General features: G+C 33.5%; 2 protein-coding genes across 5 annotated transcripts; both read left to right on the forward strand.

The window, feature by feature from the left end:
- Positions 1-2,951: 2,951 nt before the first annotated feature.
- LOC120116437 (hydroxymethylglutaryl-CoA lyase, mitochondrial-like) lies at positions 2,952-10,051 on the forward strand. Of its 4 annotated transcripts, none has more exons than XM_039136940.1 (9): positions 2,952-3,082; positions 5,141-5,332; positions 5,471-5,678; positions 5,875-6,054; positions 7,511-7,591; positions 7,673-7,836; positions 8,513-8,649; positions 9,448-9,563; positions 9,789-10,051. In XM_039136940.1, the coding sequence occupies exons 2-9, from the start codon at positions 5,166-5,168 to the stop codon at positions 10,035-10,037; spliced, it is 1,302 nt and encodes a 433-aa protein (XP_038992871.1). In that variant the 5' UTR covers positions 2,952-3,082; positions 5,141-5,165; the 3' UTR covers positions 10,038-10,051. The 4 variants fall into 4 exon arrangements, with proteins under 4 accessions (XP_038992871.1, XP_038992872.1, XP_038992870.1 ...); XM_039136941.1 differs by lacking the exon at positions 2,952-3,082 and adding an exon at positions 3,793-4,307; XM_039136939.1 differs by lacking the exon at positions 2,952-3,082 and adding an exon at positions 4,422-4,859.
- A 2,654-nt stretch (positions 10,052-12,705) lies between these two features.
- LOC120116439 (KRR1 small subunit processome component homolog) lies at positions 12,706-18,614 on the forward strand. The gene is made up of 14 exons (XM_039136945.1): positions 12,706-12,898; positions 13,210-13,266; positions 13,477-13,682; positions 13,778-13,854; positions 14,815-14,925; positions 15,115-15,183; positions 16,311-16,367; positions 16,530-16,568; positions 16,682-16,786; positions 17,194-17,276; positions 17,378-17,459; positions 18,054-18,197; positions 18,298-18,369; positions 18,458-18,614. Exons 3-14 carry the CDS (start codon positions 13,493-13,495, stop codon positions 18,575-18,577), a joined length of 1,149 nt encoding a protein of 382 aa, XP_038992876.1. The 5' UTR covers positions 12,706-12,898; positions 13,210-13,266; positions 13,477-13,492; the 3' UTR covers positions 18,578-18,614.
- Positions 18,615-19,267: the final 653 nt, after the last annotated feature.

Below are 19,267 nucleotides of genomic sequence, written 5' to 3' on the forward strand. Positions count from 1 at the left end.
TTTTTGTTATTTACATTATCAATTGTTATATTTTGCTCATTGAGCCGTTAATTTCATCAGTTTGATGATGTGGTGTGTTAGTCAAAATAGGTTAATTTTTAATTTAACCACTAGACTTAAGGTATAATATTAATTTGACTCTAAACTTTAGATGAAATATCATTTTGACCCTTAAATTTTAGATAAAATATTAAGTTAACCATTGAATTTAATCAAAGTCTCTTGTCGTAAATTATCACTCACCACCATTATTGTCAGCTGATATCGACCATCGTCACCCCTACTGTTGGGAGTGAACTGCCTTGTATTGATCTACAATAAACCCACAAAAATAAAACCAATCTATTAATGAATATGATACAGAAGAAAAACATAGTTTTGGGGGAAACACCCTAAGAAAGTGACGGGTTTGACTTTTGTAGTACTCTTTAATCTCGTGCATGTCAAATTCAGATGACGTCGCAAACAAGGCACAAGAAGCGCCGACCAAAAGTTCCCTCGCCGTAAAAAAAGCCTCCGACCAAAGATCATCATAGCAAAGAGGACGGTTGTGGTCGGAGAATCAAGATGCCAATCATTTGTCCGACTCGTGTTTTCTAATTAACTCATGAGTTGGGTCACAAATCCATGGTCAGACCACCGAGCGGTTGTTACGACAAGTTGAGCCTTCCATCATAGCTATTGTGAAGCATCTAAAAATATTTTTGAGAGTAGATATACCCACGTTAACAATATAAATATTTTTTGAACAGCATAAGTATAAATAAAATATCAGGTGGACATATTTAATAATATAAGTAACTAATCGAAAAAAATTCAGATTTAAATATCCAAGTAAGTTATAGATTTGCCACTGCCACTACCAATACCAGGACGACTCCTGTCAACTTCTCCACTGTGCTGCCTTCCCTCCGCCAGAGATAGTTGTCCAGACTGTTACTGCCGCTGTGGTGTCTGCTCAACAACCTACTGCAACTGCATTAGTCGTTCAACAGCAACAAGCTATGGGAGAAGCATCGACGATGAGGGTTGGCAATTATCTTCGAGGTCATATGAATTTGTTAGCACTGTTATCGGGTCAAAGAGGCGAGGATCCGAATTGAATTTGGTCTATAGGAGTGAACCGCCTAAAGTTTATTACATTGATACAATTGACTTGTCTAAAATTTTGTTGTTAATTAAAATCAGTAGCAACAGTGGTGAGCGGAGGTCGATAATAGGAGATTTGGATCGAATTTAGGGGTTAAATTCATATTATCTAAAGATTAAGGTTTAAAATGATATTTCATCTCAACATTATGGTCGAATTAGTATTTTATATAAAATTTAGGAGTCAAATTAAAAATTAACCCCTTTTGACTAGCGTGACACGTCTTAAAAAATAAGAGTTAACAATTATGTGATCAAAATGTTACAATTGATAACATAACTGGCCAAAATTTAATAAATTGATAACGTAACATAAGTGGTCAAAATATAATTTTTTTGTATTCGATGAGTATATATATATATATATATATATAATGATCAATCCGATAATTAACCCTAATATTAAAGAAGACAAAAACTGGGTTGATGTGAGCTATATACTGGAATGAGGTTCATGCAATCTTGTTTTAAAAAAATCTAGTTTAACTTATGCATTAATTTCAAACAATCTCGTTCAAAATTAGTGACCTAATTAAATAATGAAATTATTCAAAAATAATAATAATACAATTTATCTTAGTGGTTAAAATAATCGTTGTTATTCTTAGATGTCATTAATTTGAGCATCAGTGACTACAATAATAATTGAACGTTCATTGTCAAATGATTGAGAGTACTTAGAATAAATACTACTTTATAATCACTTTTAACTTAATAAAAAGTATGAAATCAATCATATTTTTATTTTAGGGTGAGTGTTAGATCGAGTCAAACTAATTAAAATATTTATTTATAAATTATTCGATTTGACGAGTTATATTTAAAAACATACGAAGATCACACATATATTTAATAGAGAATTATATATAAATCTTCTTTGACATTACCTATAATTATTTGTTAAATAAATCAGAAAAGAAATGTGCGAAATTGATATTTTAAACTCAGCCCACCCATTTATAATAATAGGTAATAAATCTTTGTTTTCAAAAGAAAATAGGCTAACTACCTATTCGGTCACCTACATATTAGTTAGTTTATGTTTTGATTATACAACTATTATTTTTTAGAATGATATTTAACGTTATGTTTCGATTCTATTTTGAGCGCATGTCGTTAAAAAAATTAAGGGTATACTACACCTTTAGTATCCCAATTACTACACCTTTAGTATCCCAATTATCATTGTTGTTATGTTTTGGTCATCTAGCTATTTTTTTTAAATCATACCTAACGTTTATTTTTGGTTTCATATTGGTCATCCATCTTTAAAAAATTAACAATGATGTTGACATGTCACCATAAGGTAATACCATGTCGTTATTGAAAAAAAAATGTCACGTGATTTTTTTTAAATTTTTTAGCGATGGGTAACTAAAATAAAACCAAAACGTAACATTATATATGATTTTGAAAAAAAAAATCAAAACGAAAGTTATAGTTGGAGTACTAAACATATAATTTATCTTACTAACCATATAATTTACCCAAAAATTAACTATCATACTGATGTATCACAATAAATAATACCACATCAGTATTGAAAAATAATAAAGAAAATATCATATCAACATCACCATTAATTTTTTTTAACGGTCAGAGACTAAAACAGAACCAAAACATAACGTTAGATATCATTTTGAAAAACAATAATAGTTAAGTGACCAAAACAAAACTAAATAATAGACGGGTGACAAATACGTAGTTTACCCAAGAAAATAAGTATTGAAAATATTGTGCCACCGAACTAAAACAAGGACAGCATTTGTGAACAACTCCGTCCTGCACGTTGCCTTCACCCGCTCTTCTTCTTCACCTTTTATTTAACTCTCCCTTCTCGAACAAGCAATCAAAGAAAAAAGCCACCGAATTCTTTTAACCCCCCAAATTCTAGGGATTCTCTCTTTTCTCCTTTATTAGAATTCCTAATTTGGTAATTCACTCTATCCCCCCTTCTTCATTCCTGTTCTTTTCTTTGATTTAATGATGAATTTATTTTTTTTATCTCTTTCTGTTTGGTTGCCGTGAAATTCTATTAGCTAAACGAATGAGGAAAATTGACGAGAGGTGGAATGCTGTGTTTCCTGTTTGGTTGGTAGATATGATACGAGTTCAATTTTTTTAGTTTGTAGTTTTCTATTTTTATTGAAAAAAAATGAAAAAAAAGGGAACAATGTCATGGTTTTGAAACAACTTTTTTCCCACTTAGAAGCTGAAACATTGGGTTCAGAATTTTCAGAGTTTTGAATTCTGGTGGATTAATGTCTGGTTGTTTCTGCTGTTTGTGGCTGCCTAGAAAATTTAAAGGAATGTGAACTGGTTAGAAGCCTCAGTTCAAGTAGGATAGGTATCATTTTAAGAGACTAAAAGAGAAGACTGTAAAAGCTTAGAGCTCAATGTAAAATCCATGTTTATATTGTGTTGCACCCGGTGCAAATCATAAGAGCATAGAATAGCTTACATTTGTTGCTTGAGAATTTGAAATATCCTAATTTCGAAAATTTTCTTGTTTCTGAGAGCAAATGCCGGCGGTTTTTACTCTTTGAAATAGACTAGCAATTCTTAACTTCATGGCTTGGGCCTCGAAGACCCCAAGAGGTCAATTATCCAGATTAGATCAAGTAGTTGATACACAAGATTAGTCATATTTCTTTGTCATATAATATGATCTGGCTTTCCTTATATCTGAATAAACCAAATGCAATTTGCTAAAAATGTGATTTATCAGCATAATTTCCTTTGCTGTTTGAATGACAACAAAAAACCCTGACTTGCTAGCAACTTATGATTCAGTTCAGGAAAGAAGTTATATAGTTCACATTTGGGTTCATTACCTGTCCACTTTAAAGAGCTTATTTTTCCTTGAATGAGTCAGTTTGAAGTGCAGATTTGAAATAACTTGGATTATGAATGTGATTCTGAATGATATATTTTCTGGTACCTTGGATGGTTGGATTTGTGCCAGCTACCGTGAAAATAGCAACAATTTTAATAGAAGTAGAGGACAATAAAACAAGAGTGAGGTGCTGAAGAAATAGATGACACCTGCCTTTTTGTAGAAACTATGAAATAGATGAGAACAAAGTAGAGAATCAAAATAAAGCATGGTTGCTTGGTTGAACTGGCTCAATTGGTTTATCAATAGTATCATGTTAAGGATATTAGCTCTCTTTTCTTGTTGTTGTCTTTTCTCATATAAACTTTTCCAACGAGTCAGATTCTTGCCTAACTATTTAACCTGATGCCCCTATTTCTTATTTCTTTTATTTGAGAAAAACTACCATGTCCTATTTTTCTCTCCATGCAACTATATTTATGCCTTTTTGAAGCACTTTGGTAAGACAAAAAAAAGAATAAAGCAGTCTTAGTTTTTCAACTTCTCTGCTTGTAATCTTTGAAAAAATGTTTAGTGTCATACCTAGTTTATCTACAGGAATTTGGAACTCTTATCTTTATTGATTATGATTACTGGGCTGCAAAATGTCACACTTTAGCTATGCTGTCTGCTCTTACAGCAGCTTTATTAGCTTTTGTTGCTACTCCTGTTTTAAGTTATTTATATCATCATTTTATTCAATCACTTATCCAAATCGTTTTAAATATATGTATCCTAAACCATTACAATGAGATAAGTAACCGGTCCTCCCCCTTGCACCAACTTTCTTTTAAATATAATTTATTCTTTAAATGTGGCTAGTAAAAAGGTTTAGGTAATTTCCTCCACTTTCCAGATGATTTGACATAAGTTTAGTGAGATGTGGGAAGTGCTTTGCGTTTTCATGTGATTTTTATCCGACTGACACCATGATAAGTATAATGTACATTTTTGCATATGTACTTGTGTAGGGTTATCTGCTGAAACATTTTGAAGAATTGCATGTTTAAATAAATCAAATGGTCCTTATTGCTCTGCCATTGATCTTCTCTTCTTGTCAAAGGCCTTATTTAACTTTTATAGTTGAGCTTAATTTATGTTCTGGTTACTTTTCAGTATCTCCTTTTGGCTTTTGGTCACGATGTCGAGTTTGGAGGAGCCACTTGGTTTTGACAAGCTTCCTAGCATGAGTACTATTGATAGGATTCAGAGGTTCTCAGCTGGTGCTTGTCGTCCCAGAGGAGATGATATGGGCATGGGAAGCTGCTGGATGGATGGGAGGAGTTGTAGCACATCTAATAGCTGCGAGTAAGTCGGATACTGTAATCTTTGGAACTGTTCCCCTTAGAGCACTCATATACTCCTTTTTTGTTCCAAAAAAATAACAATAAAATTGCATGTATCAGTTATCAATATATCGACTTTATAGATAAATCTGTTTTCCAGTGAGGATCATGAAGAATATACAGGGGAGACATTCCCATGGAGAAGACATGTGAGGGATGTGTCTGAAGGAGAAGCTTTTAACCAAAGGGCTAAAAGCTTAAGCAAGAATAGGGTGAAACTAGGACATGTTTCTAAATCAAGGAACTGGTTGGATCAGCAGTATAGCTCCAAGTGCAATGACAGAGGCATACGGAACATAACAAACAAGGTAATAAATAACCTGAATGGAATTATACACTTTTCTTCTTTGAAACTATTAGGATTTTATGTAAGACTCCTTTCCGGGATTTTTAAATGGTTAAGCTCTCTTTGTGCGTGTGAAATGTGTTTTCATTCTTGTGCTTCATTATTTACTCTTTCTGAAGCTCTTGCTTCGTCTAAAATCTTTTATTAATGTGAAGCAGTTCTTAAAAGGTATACCAAAGTTTGTGAAGATAGTGGAAGTTGGTCCGAGGGATGGATTACAGAATGAGAAGACTATTGTACTAACGTCTGTGAAGGTTGAATTGATTCGAAGATTGGTGTCTTCAGGATTGCCTGTTGTTGAAGCTACAAGTTTTGTATCTCCTAAATGGGTTCCTCAGGTATCGTGATTTGCTTATTTTAGATGGAGATAGTACTTATTGTTTTCTTTTCTGTGGTTTCCGTTTCGTTTGATATGACTAGATGATTATATTTATAACCAATAGAGGTTGGATATGATGTTCACAGCCTTAAAAATTGTCCGTTATTTCAATATTGATGATTTTTTAGTTGTTTTTCAAAGAATGTCAATAAAAAGTTGGAGTTTACCTTATAACCACGAGCAATGAGGCAGTTGTTTTTGGGATTAATACCAGATTTTCCTTGCCTTCCTTTGAGCGTGATTCTGCTCATGATTTATGGACCTTAATTTGTGTTGTTATTTTCTGTATCATCTAACATGTGTCTGTTTGTCCTTGTTTAACTCTTTTTTTCTTCACCTGAAGCTACCTCATCGACTATGTCCTCCGACAGACTAGTTAACTTTACTGTTTACTATCCTAAGTACCTTTAGAAAGAAGCCGCCTTAAGCTCAACCAGAGTCTACCATCCTGGCCCCTTTTTAATGGTATAGGATCATTTGTAATTTTCAATCTTTGGCTTTATCTCTTATAAAGCTCTGGTATTTGAACTTGGTAAAACAAGAAAGGAATCTATTTGTAGTTGCACATTGTTGAATCTTGGTCCTGTATGAGGATTTAGAATTTTGGATAGGAGGAATCCTATGGTGGGGGTTAGACAGCCGTCCTGATAGCCTTCTTCTTTCTTTGAAATTCTTTGATGATATTGTAAAATATTTCATACTAAAATTAGTAGATAACTAAAATATGCCAATGAAGAACAGCTTTATGCACAAAATCTTTGCATGAAGCTCCTAGTTTACTCTCTCGCACTACAGTTATTCTAGGATTATTCCTGAAATATTGAATGAGGTTGATCACATCTAAGGTGCTTATTGGCCTGTCAAAATTCTTGTTGTTGTTGATCTTGATTCCTCAAATCTCAGTGAAGATCCTCTAAAAATGAATATTTCAAGGCAATAACTAATTATCCTTTTCGTATGTGTTGTGCACCATGTTATTTATTCTTAAGCTGTACCTACAAATGTATGTATATATCCTGTATGAATACGTTATCCGTGCATTTTTTGTATTTTAATTCAGAATCTTACATGCTTACAAATTTATTCCCCGGAAAACATTGTTGCTGGATGCAAGTGAGATACTTGACATATCTCTTGCTGATATTTGAGATAACCTGCATCTGGTTCATTCTTTACCTTTATATATCTTGTGAAAATGCATATATTTGGGTATATTTATTCCGTGAAAATCTAGATATATGCAAATGTATATTTATCAGAGCATTTGTTTAATCTTTAATTTTTAATTCAGACCCTTACATGCTATAATTTATCCCATGGAGGAAAATTATTGTTGGATACGAGTTAGATGCTTTATTTATCTCTTGATATATAGATAACCTGCTATTGATTCGTTCTTTTACTTTTTTGTATAGTTAGCAGACGCAAAAGATGTGATGAAAGCAGTTTGCGATATAGAGGATGCTAGATTGCCTGTTCTAACTCCTAATTTGAAGGTTGATAATTTACTTGAAAAAGTTATCAACCTCATAGTGATGTCATATAAATTTCCTAATCTGCCATACATATTCTTCTAGGGCTTTGAAGCTGCAGTTGCAGCTGGTGCAAAAGAAGTAGCAGTCTTTGCATCTGCTTCCGAGTCTTTTTCTAAGTCAAACATTAATTGTAGCATTGAAGAAAGCCTAGTGCGCTACCGTTCCGTTTGCCTTGCTGCTAAGGAGCATTCAATTCCAGTACGTGGGTATGTCTTTTATAATCTTATTGTATTATTTTCATGGTTGTTGATAGCTACTATTCCTGTTTCCTGACCAAAATCTCCAAGATTTTTTGTCCTTTTCTCAATTTAGTTGAAATTCGAGTGATGATATACATATATAATTATGCTTATTGGTATCAAATAACTTGAAAGAAGTATCAAATGCTTTGGCAGAAATGCAGATTTATCAGATGGGTACCATTTATACTTTGGAAAGTTCTTGAGTGTATATGTAGTTCTTAGTATGATGTCTGTGGTTCTTCTTGAGTTGCATACTTAGCTATTGTTGATATTACTGTATGCTGTAGCAAATCATTAAAAATAAAAATTTGCTAATTTTCTGTCTTCAAATCTTTATTTCTTTGCTTATATTTTCTTATCCATTTCTAGATGTTTCCAGGAGAAGGCTTGATACTTATCTCAGTTTGTTTGGCTAGTGTAGAAGTTTGAGACTGGATTTTTTAATTATACATTGTTAATAGATTCTTGGAATTTGTTTTGTTATTAAATACATTTAAATTTCTTTTCCACCATTCTATTTCTGAAACTGTTGTTCAATGACACATCAAATGCAGTATAACTCTAGTTGGAGTATTTTGTTTGTGCTTTGTTCATATTCGGTGGTACAATGTCCAAATTACATGTTGCTAAAATTTTACAGGTATGTTTCATGTGTGGTTGGATGTCCAGTGGAGGGAGCAATTCCTCCGTCCAAAGTGGCCTATGTGGCAAAGGAACTTTACAATATGGGTTGTTTTGAAATTTCCCTTGGTGATACAATTGGAGTTGGTACCCCTGGTAATTCTCTAGAGTCTAGATTGTCACCTTTTAGAAACAGAAGTATTTGGTTGAGTAGGAAGTATCACTTTTTAGCTTTTTTATGGTTACATTTGCTTTATTTTTTTTTCTTCTATTGTTTTCCATTCTTTATTTTGTTGTCATTTGAAATTTTAGAATTATGCCATTACTTTGGTTCATGTGGCGGTAAAAAGAAAAGGAACAACGGAGAGTAAAAAGCATGAATATTGCAATAAAAACTGAAAAAACTTTTATTAAAAAAATGAAAAATTTATTGCAATATGCCATTATTCCATTTCAAAATAAATTAGAACAATAGAATATTGCAAATTGTCTCATGTTCTTTTTCTCCTACTCTTGGTCATATGCATGCATATGTATTTGCATCTATCCTATGTATGCATGCAACCATCAATCACATTGACATGTATGCATGCAACCATCAATCACATTGACATGTATGCATGCAACCATCAATCACATTGACATGTATGCATGCATAAATCCATATATGCAAACATGCATTCCTACACGCATCAATCCATCCATGACAGCAATGTCGTCGCATACATGCATGCTTTGTAGATATTAAGATTTCAATTCAACGAAAAAGAAATGTAAAAAGCAAATAGGAGTTGCTGTTTTAATTTGGGAGTAGCATTTCACTTGGAGAATCAATGGTTATTTGTGCAATAAGCATGTAAAATTCTCTGAAAATCTTGTTCTTCTCTTGGATATATATATATGTGAGTCAAACAATGGTCCTTAGGGATTCATTGCCGTTTCTCTTTGTCACAGGTACTGTGGTTCCCATGCTTGAAGCAGTAATGGCCGTTGTTCCCGCTGAAAAGCTCGCTGTCCATTTCCATGACACTTATGGACAGTCTCTTTCAAACATTTTAATCTCTCTCCAGGTAAGCCTTAGAAAAATGCAGTCGAGCCATATATTGAATCATACATAACAATTAGTTCCCTTACGGTATGGAGTAACACAGGGTTCAAATATTTTGCATAAAGTGAAAATCGTTGATTGCGAAGCATTACCAGCTACCTTTTTTCTTTTCCGATAGTTTTATGGGGTGATAGATTTACTGCAAGTTGAGATTGATCATAGCATATATGTTATATTGTATCAACAGATGGGGATTAGTACAGTAGATTCCTCAGTAGCTGGATTGGGTGGCTGCCCATATGCACAGGGAGCTTCAGGGAATGTTGCTACTGAAGATGTGGTGTATATGCTTAACGGCCTCGGTGTGAAAACCAACATCGATCTGGCGAAGCTCATGTTGGCCGGTGATTTCATCAGTGATCACCTGGGTCGTCAATCTGGTTCGAAGACCGCCGTTGCACGGTGCCGGGTAACAACTGATGCTTCCAAGTTATAATAATTAAATACATGAAAAATACGTATAGTTACAGACTTACAGTTATAAAATTATAATTCTATCTTGGTGATGAACTTTAGAGAAAAGGGGAACATGCTTCATCTCTATGGGAAATGTATAATGTAAAATTGCTATACTATGTTTAAAAGTGTAAGGAAAAGCTCCCTATAGTAAGGCATTGAAACTTTTGCATTTTTCATTGAATAAAAGATTCATAATCTCAAAGGAACACTAACTCTGAATGTCTCAACCTCCTAAATTTATCCCACTCTCTTGTTAAAAAAATAAGTGATTAAAACGTTTAATTTCTCTAATAATGGTGACTGACTAACAATATTTTTTTTATTGATCAATGACCATGCAAATGGCTTAACTTTATACAACAACCAAATGGTTTAGTGGGATGAGACATAATATCCTTTAAGGTTAAGAGTTTGAATACTAACATTGTGAATGGAGCAATTGGGTTGGGGTTGTCACTCTCTTAATGAGCTTCTCCAATATTCGATTTAGATTAGTCAATTAATAGAGTGAATACCCGCATAGTTTATCAAAAAGTAGCTTACCTTTATACTTATGATACATGCTATATTTTATATAAAAAGACATCTATAAATTATTTTGCAGATAAGTGAAACAGTAAAAAGAAATTGTATATATATTTATGATTTCGTGTTCAATAGATAATTATACAATTAGGGATAGGTGTAAGATTTTATGTTAAGGAAATGAACTTTTAAAATTTCAGGTGAGGACGAACCTATAAAATTTTAAGAGATGAAAATAAATTTTTAATAGAAAATATCTAAAATATATATGATAATTTGAAAATGTCAGGAGACAACCGTCTCAACTCACTCCTTTGATCCATCCTTCTTTACAACTTAAATAAACAAATCATAATAGAAAAGCACCCCAAGAAATCAATAAAAAAAGTCCAAAGTTCCCACGTTGTTGGCGCTACACTATCACAAACAGATGAAGAAATGAAGATTCCAACTTTCACTTGCCAAAATCCAGACTCAGATTACCGAGTGAACTGTGTTCCACCTTCAGCAGCCAAACCTGTTGTGTGTGTGTTTTTTTTATAACATGTCATCCTTTCAGGAGCACCATCACCATTTCACTCCACAAGCTGGTAGTGTGAGATGTCAGCAGCGACTCGTAAACCGTACCCTCTTGTCTGATGCGACCAGAACTCGAGCTTGCGAAATCATCTCTCGGTTATCCTTCAAGGATTCTTGAAACATGGATTTCAACTTGATCACACAAAAGTTAGATGTGTTTATATTCCCGATTTTCTAACTTAACCATCTTTAGTACTGTTCTTGCTTCCTAAAGCAAATTTCATCAGCCGATAGTGCAGTTTCTTCGTCGTGCTTCGGACTTTCACGATTACCATTGAAGAGTCCAGTTGACAATGTAGGAGATAGAGGTGTGTGGCCACCTGCAGTTATTTAAACATAACATCGTTTTTTAACTCGGAAGACGGATATAGACCGGCGATAACAGAAAATAAAATTTAGTCACCTCTAAAGGAAGAACCTCTATCAGATTCTTTGGTCGAGTTTAACACAATGCACAGCAATGAAGCCACACAGTTCAGATACGACGCTTCCCGTGTCTTGACAGTCCCAATCCTGAAAAAAATGTTTATAATTTATGTGTTATACACATTTTGGATTCATAATTCGCCCGAAGCAGAAGACCACAGATGAAAATATGCTTCCACAAGTATTGGTTCACAATGGGATATCATGTAGGTACTCTCTTCTACCAAATTTGGTGAGTTGCGAGTCGTGAGTTGTGACAGTGTGAATTTGCTGTTTTTTTTTTAAATATAATATTGGGATAGTTTGACCATGTAATGCATATACAGCTAATTATTGTGTCAGAGCTTTGCAAACGTGATCTTTTTTTTTTCTTTTTGGGTAAAAATAGATAAATGGACCTTGAAATTTAGGATGCTAACATTTGGTCACCAAACCTTAAAAAATTGCAATTAATTACTAAACTATTAATTCCATTTCATTACCTTCACATTAAAATCTTCTTCTAGGTTGACAACCACCAATTTTCTTTTGCTTACGTCATTATTATTTAACTTTTTTTTTCAATCGTTAATCCTTTTAAACACAACACACATGAGAGCTTCATCATCTTTCCAAGGTTAGCAAACTATTCGTCGCCATCATTTCATCCAAGTCCTAAGCACCACAACCACAGTCACGAGTCACAACCGTTATCCATGACCAGACCAACTAAAACTCAAGCCATCATCACTAATTCCATTCGGTTACCATCCACATCTGCAACCACCAATAACAGCAAACAATAAACAACAAGAAAAATAAGGAAAGAAATAAATAAGAGAAGAAGAAAATTATCTATCTCAATCTTGACAAATTTTCGATGAATGAAGCAATCCCAATAATATGAAGACTTCATTTGACGAAATAATTAACATACATCCAATTTCTAGTTGATATGAAAAAAGTAATTCTTGTGTAGAAAAGATTAACGTAGATCCAAATTAAACTTACAGAATAAGCATGAGGGCGTATTTAAATATGTGTTGTAGTTTGAGGGCTTTTGAAGAATATTAGCCTAAAATAAAATACCAAAACTAAACCCTAAACCCCAAAAAGAAAGTTGTACACGAAGGATTGAAGCAACATATAGCCGTCAGCTCGACAGCACATCCCAGTCTCATCCTTCCTTGCCTGCCGCGCCTCCGCCCAAAGCCGCGACTCCCTTGCCTTGCTTGCTCGTTTCCACCACCTACAGTTGAGCTGAAAGTTACTGAAATTAACCCACAGCTAAGCCGACAACTACTGAATTAACCCATATCAAATACTGTTGTAAGTTTTCTTTTGATACTGAAATCTTGTAATATACGGAAAAAAATCTAGGACAAGCCATTTCCATTCAACAAATTTCCGCCAACCAGACATATAAGTTGGTCTTGTTTTGTACCATATGTTTGCATATTGGTGAAGCATTGTAATTATTTTTAGGACTCAATTCAATAGATAAACTTGGCGATACTTTATAGTTACTCTAGTTTTTCTGTAAAAACAGTGGTGGGTTGGGGAAATTGAATTATCCTAATCTTATTGTCGACTTTGATTCACTGAGTATTGAACTTTGTATGGAAATTTAAATTTTCTAGGTGAAGTGAGTTAACCTACCGAACTGATCGAACAAAGCTGGTTCAGATTTTTTCAAGGTCAGTTTGGTTTTCCTTCTCAATTTTCGAAAATTGGTTAAGTTGGTTTTCGGAGCATTTTTAACTGAACCGATCGACTGCTTAGTGTAAAACCATATCTTATCCAATCCATTTTTCTCAGCAGCCTCCAAATATATATTGGCATGAATATCTTAGATTCTGCTGCGACAGCAAAAGTAATTCTTGTTTGTTTGTTTAATGCAATTCTAGGGCTTTGAAAATCAAAATGGAAGTAGAATATGCAGAACAAGTAAATCTGGAACAGAAGAAGCATAAAGGTAAACATGATAAGCCAAAGCCATGGGACGAGGACCCGAACATTGATCGTTGGAAAATTGAAAAGTTCGACTCTTCTTGGAACCAAGATGGATTGTTGGAAGTCAGCTCTTTTTCCACTATCTTCCCTCGCTACCGAGGTAATTAACTAGCTTCCTAACCATTTTTTTAAGTTTTATTACCTTTTATAATTTTTAATTATGTTTGGTACCTTTTCTGTGTGTTTTCTTTAAAGAAAAATACTTGCAAGAAGCTTGGCCAAAGGTTAAATCAGCTTTGAAAGAATATGGTATTGCTGCTGACCTCAACTTGGTAAGTTCAAATCATGTCAAATATTTGAATTGACTTAATCTAGTGATCTTTTTGTATTATAGATTTTGGGTTGGTTAATGTTGAGCATTTTGTTTCTGGCATCCCTCTATATTGTAACAGATTGTTTGAGTAAATTGATTTATTGTTTGGATGTTCCAAAAGTGTTAGTAGAAGAAGCGGAGAGATATTAGCAGTTATACTGTTACTTGAGTAGTCGAACGAAAGGAAACACATGATTTAGTTAATATCTTATGTGATTATCTGTCAGTAAAAAAGATATGCAACTATCGAAATACGAAAAGTGGTGTAATTTTCACTATATTAATTATTATTTGTAAAATTGGGTTTTAAATGTTTAAGAGCATACTATTTGCACTGCGTCTTGTCCCGTTCACGAAAAAAAGATTACTATTTTCACTTCATTTCATTTTCATCTCTCTGTGTGTGTTTTCTTCTTCTTTTCATACAAACATAATCTTCTGTCCTATCCCCATTGATTGTTCCTTAAGAAAGCTGTCAGATTGATGGATCAACTATTGTCTTCGTCATAATTAGATATAATCCCATATATATATATATATATCATATTGCTTCTTCAAAGATTGAAGGATCATCTTGCTTAAAATACTTCGTAAACACTCTACTGCCAAAAACCTTTGTTTCCTTGTTTCTTCTAATCTTTTACATTGATTACTGTCACTATACTATCATTGTTATAATAGTTGCATTGATCCTTCAATCTTTGAAGAAGCAATATGATATATATATATATATATCATATTGCTTCTTCAAAGATTGAAGGATCATCTTGCTTAAAATACTTCGTAAACACTCTACTGCCAAAAACCTTTGTTTCCTTGTTTCTTCTAATCTTTTACATTGATTACTGTCATTATACTATCATTGTTATAATATTTGCATATGGTTCTCTATCATCTGATACCTTTAATTGCTGATCAGGTTGAAGGGTCTATGACAGTTTCGACGACAAGGAAAACTAGGGATCCATATATTATCATAAAAGCCAGGGATCTCATCAAGCTTCTATCAAGAAGTGTTCCTGCACCTCAGGTAGACTTGTCTAAGCTTGCACTTTTCATCAATCACAAACTAGTTAAATGTTTGTTTATTTCACATGAAATAGATTTTGATTAGTACTTAAAATCATATGTATAGAGGTTATTTTTCATGGTGCAGATTGTTGAGTTCTCAAGTTTAATATTTGAGTGTAGTAGTTCTTATTGTTTCTTTTAATTTTAGGCCGTCAAAATACTTGATGATGAAATTCAGTGTGACATTATAAAAATTGGAAACTTGGTCCGCAACAAGGTATGTGTTTCTGAATTTACTTTATTTATTTGTATAAAAATTTACCCATTTGACTTTTTGAAATTAGTATAATGGTTGCTATTGGTATATGAGCCGATGCTTGAATAATTAGTTGAAATTTCTGTCGAGCTTTATTGTTTATTTCATTTTCACATGTAGTTGAGCTTTGGCTGATCAGTGGATCTTATATCTCTGGAACACCTGAACTTTTTTTTTTAGCATACACACTTTTAGTATTTTGTAGGATCAACTATGATGCATTGCACCAGTAAGAAGATTTATCAACCACATAATGCCCCATAAAATTTGGATTATAAAATCTGAGTGCCTTAATGTCTGTTATTGAAGCTAATTATGGACAAATATCTAATCTGTATTTATAACATTTACACGTTCAGACGTTCTATATATGTTAATTAAATTTGATGTAAGATCTTTCTTTCTTTTTGTTTATCTTTCGATGGCTGTCTGAACTATGCAAATCAGGGTCCTCTCTGTTTTTGTTATATTCAATATGGATCCTATGATCTCAAGCTATGATCTGAAACTTTTTTGTGATGTTTTCTATTCAACTCTGTTTCTCCTACTCATTCAGTAGCAGTTACGATATAGGCAAATATTTGTATGTAGTATACAAGTACATGTCTATGCCTTTTGTCACTGGTCTTCTACATAGGATCAATTAGGTTATCATTGATCCAGCTATTGTGAATTGTTTGTTATCAGCATACTGAAACCCGGAACTGCTAATTATATTCCATAGGCTTTATTATCTATGCATGCTGGATGTCTATTTCTCATTCAATCCGTCGTACTCATGAAAATGCTATAGCATGTTTAAAGTGGAATGTTTATATCTGCTTATATCTTAGTGTTAAGTGTTAACTAGTTACCAGTCATTTGTAGTGCATGCTGAAAAGGTGGTTTATTTAAATTACACCTTTTTTTAGTTTTTATTTTTGAATTTGTATGTTACTTCCTACACCGAGGAGACAGTTTTTGGCATCTTTATTTTTTGATTTCTGCGTAATTTGGTTAATCTATTTTCTGTTTTGATAGATGGCAAGATATTACATTGTTGCATCTAAAAATTTACATAAAGTTGTCTAAATATTTTGTTTTTACAGGAACGATTTATTAAAAGAAGGCAGCGTCTTGTGGGGCCAAATTCTTCGACTTTAAAGGTGCGTATGCATTCTTATTGATGCCTTTACAAGATTCTGAAATAATCCCCTGAAAAAAGAGGCTATGTTGAGGCACGAGAATATACTATTACTATGAAGTGTTGTGCTGCAGTGAACTCCTGCAATTCTATTGTCTTATTTTCTCTTCCATTACAAATGCAGGCACTTGAAATATTGACAGGCTGCTACATTCTTGTTCAGGTAATTGCTTACCTTGCTTATTCTTTTTTGGTGGTTGAACTGCATATTTTACTCTATTTTGAAATGGAGAACAACAATCTGAAATTATTATCATTTTCCACATGATGAAATAGGGAAACACTGTCGCTGCTATGGGTTCATTTAAAGGTTTAAAACAAGTCAGGAAGATTGTGGAGGACTGCATAGAGAATAAAATGCATCCTGTATACCATATCAAGGTGCCAAAAACTTAACTTTGCAATTTTGGTTTTACTGGTGTTGCTTTAAATTATATACTATTAGATGTGCTTTCATATTGTATGAACATTCATGTGCGAAGCTAGGAATTTTGTGGGGGACTTGGATAATTTTTTTTGGGGGGGGGGGAAGCTAAAAATTGTTAAAATGACATTGAAATATTGTCTTCGGAGGTACTAAAAATGCAAATTTTCCTTGGAACAAAGATGCTAAAAGGGATTAAATTGAATTATTAATTATTGAAAGGGACAAAAACTGCTATTGGACCATTTAACCAAGCAGTGCCAAGGCCCCCTGCTTGCCACCCTTGACTTCGCCCTTCAGTACCATCTCCTGTTTTTCTCCGTCTTACCACATCTTTCTTATTGCTTCCCTTTCCATAATCCAGATTCTCATGATGAAGAAAGAACTTGAGAAGGATCCGGCACTTAAAGATGAAAACTGGGACAGGTTTCTTCCGAAGTTCAAGAAGTAAGATATCCATTCTCTTCATTTGCATGTTTTAACATTTTAATTTGTTTCCATGCCTTGTTGTGTTAGATGTCCATTTAACCATCTAACAATGTTTCCAGGAAAAATGTTCAAACAAAGAAGGTTAAAAGTAAAGAGAAGAAACCATATACACCATTCCCTCCTCCTCAGCAACCTAGTAAGGTACAGTGGATTGTCTCGGTTAACATGACTGCTTTTTTTCTCATTAATTAGACTAGATGTTTTCTTCTTTTTTTGACAATAATGTTGTCCACAATTTTGTTCACTGGTTTAAGGTTTTATATTTAGCATGTGTTGATTTTAGATAGATAATTCATAATTGTAGTTTTATGTAGTATAGTCTTGTATGGCTTAGCTGAATATATTTGATTGAAGTAGAGTGCAAAATCTTAATTTTTGAGCCAAATGATCTAGTTGCTGGTCCTACCTTCACGTTCTTTAACTTTAAGGGGTTTCTATTCAAGGCAAGCGGGGAGATTCCGAAAGAAATTTCGTAGGAGCTTTGGGTTTTGATTTAGCTTATTTGGTTTCTAAGTAATTATTTTCTCTGCTCTTCCATTCTGAAATGAGAAGGGAAATAAGCTATTCTTCAACTCGTGTATGTTTAACATTTTTATACGTTCTTCCTTGTATTTGGAGCATTATATCCCTATACCCGTGTTTTAATATGTCGGATACGGTCTTGGACATGAGTTCCAGAAAAATAAAGAGTTGATTTGTGGAAAACACTTACATTGGTACATGGTGATGTTCCAGATTGATCAAGAACTGGAATCCGGAGAATACTTTTTGAGCGAGAAAAAGAAAGTAGCGAAGAAATGGCAAGAGAAGCAGGAGAAGCAGGCAGAGAAAACAGCTGAAAACAAAAGAAAAAGAGAAGAAGCATTTGTTCCTCCCAAGGTTATATTTTCGAACCCTATAGCAGCTCACACAAACACCGTCTCCAACCATTTTCATAAAACTTATTTGTTTCTACAATAACATAATTTTCGTGTTGCAGGAAACCGCGAAGCAAGATTCTAACAATTCCGAGAGCAAGGAAGACGTCACTTCCCTCGCTAAATCGTTGAAGGTAAGTTTAATCATAAGATGTATTTCTTTTCAAAGATACTTGTTACAATCAGGTATATATCTAACCGAAGCACTGGTTCCCACTGCAGCAAAAGGCCAAGGAGTTTGGAAAGAAAAAATCTCTGCAGAATATCAATGCCGAAGAATATATTTCGGCCCCCGCTGCCGAACCACCCTCGAAAAAGAAAAAGAAATCCAAGAATACCTAGTATAGGTCAAGTATAAATTTTAGTCTAGACAAGTTCATGGCATCGATCGTATGACTGAACATGATATCAGAGTTTTCAGCTTCGAATATTTAAAACTGTTTTCATGTAAGAGTTTTTGTGGTGAATGTCTTGACATATTTTTGTACATTTGGATTCACATACGCTCTCACTATTTCTTTTTAACTACTACAAGATTTGAAAAGAAAGTATAACTATACTACAATTACCAATTTATTTAATTGAAAATAGAAAAAAATGATTACTTTTGAAATATTTCTTTTTCATTAGCTAAAGAACATTTATAAGGGTAAGCCTTAGCTATATGCTTAACATTCGATAATGACACCACATTAAAAATGACGTTGGTTTTTCCCCCCGGTGATGTGCTATTATTATTTTCTCTGTTAGTGTATAGAATCAAGCTCTATCAATATAAGGAGCATAAATTCATCAAAGTTCATATTTTTATTCAACTAATGACAGGTATTTACTTTGTTAGTAGTTATCTTTATGGATGTAATTCAAGCCTCAAGATGCCAATCAGAAAGTTAAGATTTTGAGTTGTTTGAAAGGGAATATAGAAGAAAGAGTGAACTACAAAACTCGGTGTGGTCTAACGATTTTAAATGATGCAACACGTACGATCAATGCGGTTAGTAAGCACTATATATCTATCAGCACCGCAACCAA

The sequence above is a fragment of the Hibiscus syriacus genome, unplaced genomic scaffold (genome assembly GCF_006381635.1).
Source record: "Hibiscus syriacus cultivar Baekdansim isolate YM2019G1 unplaced genomic scaffold, ASM638163v2 tig00110295_pilon, whole genome shotgun sequence".
In the NCBI taxonomy this organism is placed as follows: Eukaryota; Viridiplantae; Streptophyta; class Magnoliopsida; order Malvales; family Malvaceae; genus Hibiscus; species Hibiscus syriacus.

Excerpts from the sequence above, each read along its gene's own strand:
- LOC120116437 (XM_039136939.1), top strand. The coding sequence starts at position 4,837 with ATGTGGCTAGTAAAAAGGTTTAG. Across the intron at positions 4,860-5,140 it reads TGGCTAGTAAAAAGGTTTAG|TATCTCCTTTTGGCTTTTGG; the intron begins GTAATTTCCTCC and ends GTTACTTTTCAG. Across the intron at positions 9,564-9,788 it reads ACATTTTAATCTCTCTCCAG|ATGGGGATTAGTACAGTAGA; the intron begins GTAAGCCTTAGA and ends TTGTATCAACAG.
- LOC120116439 (XM_039136945.1), top strand. The coding sequence starts at position 13,493 with ATGGAAGTAGAATATGCAGAACAAGTAAATCTGGAACAGAAGAAGCAT. Across the intron at positions 13,683-13,777 it reads TATCTTCCCTCGCTACCGAG|AAAAATACTTGCAAGAAGCT; the intron begins GTAATTAACTAG and ends TTTTCTTTAAAG. Across the intron at positions 16,787-17,193 it reads ATCCTGTATACCATATCAAG|ATTCTCATGATGAAGAAAGA; the intron begins GTGCCAAAAACT and ends TCCATAATCCAG.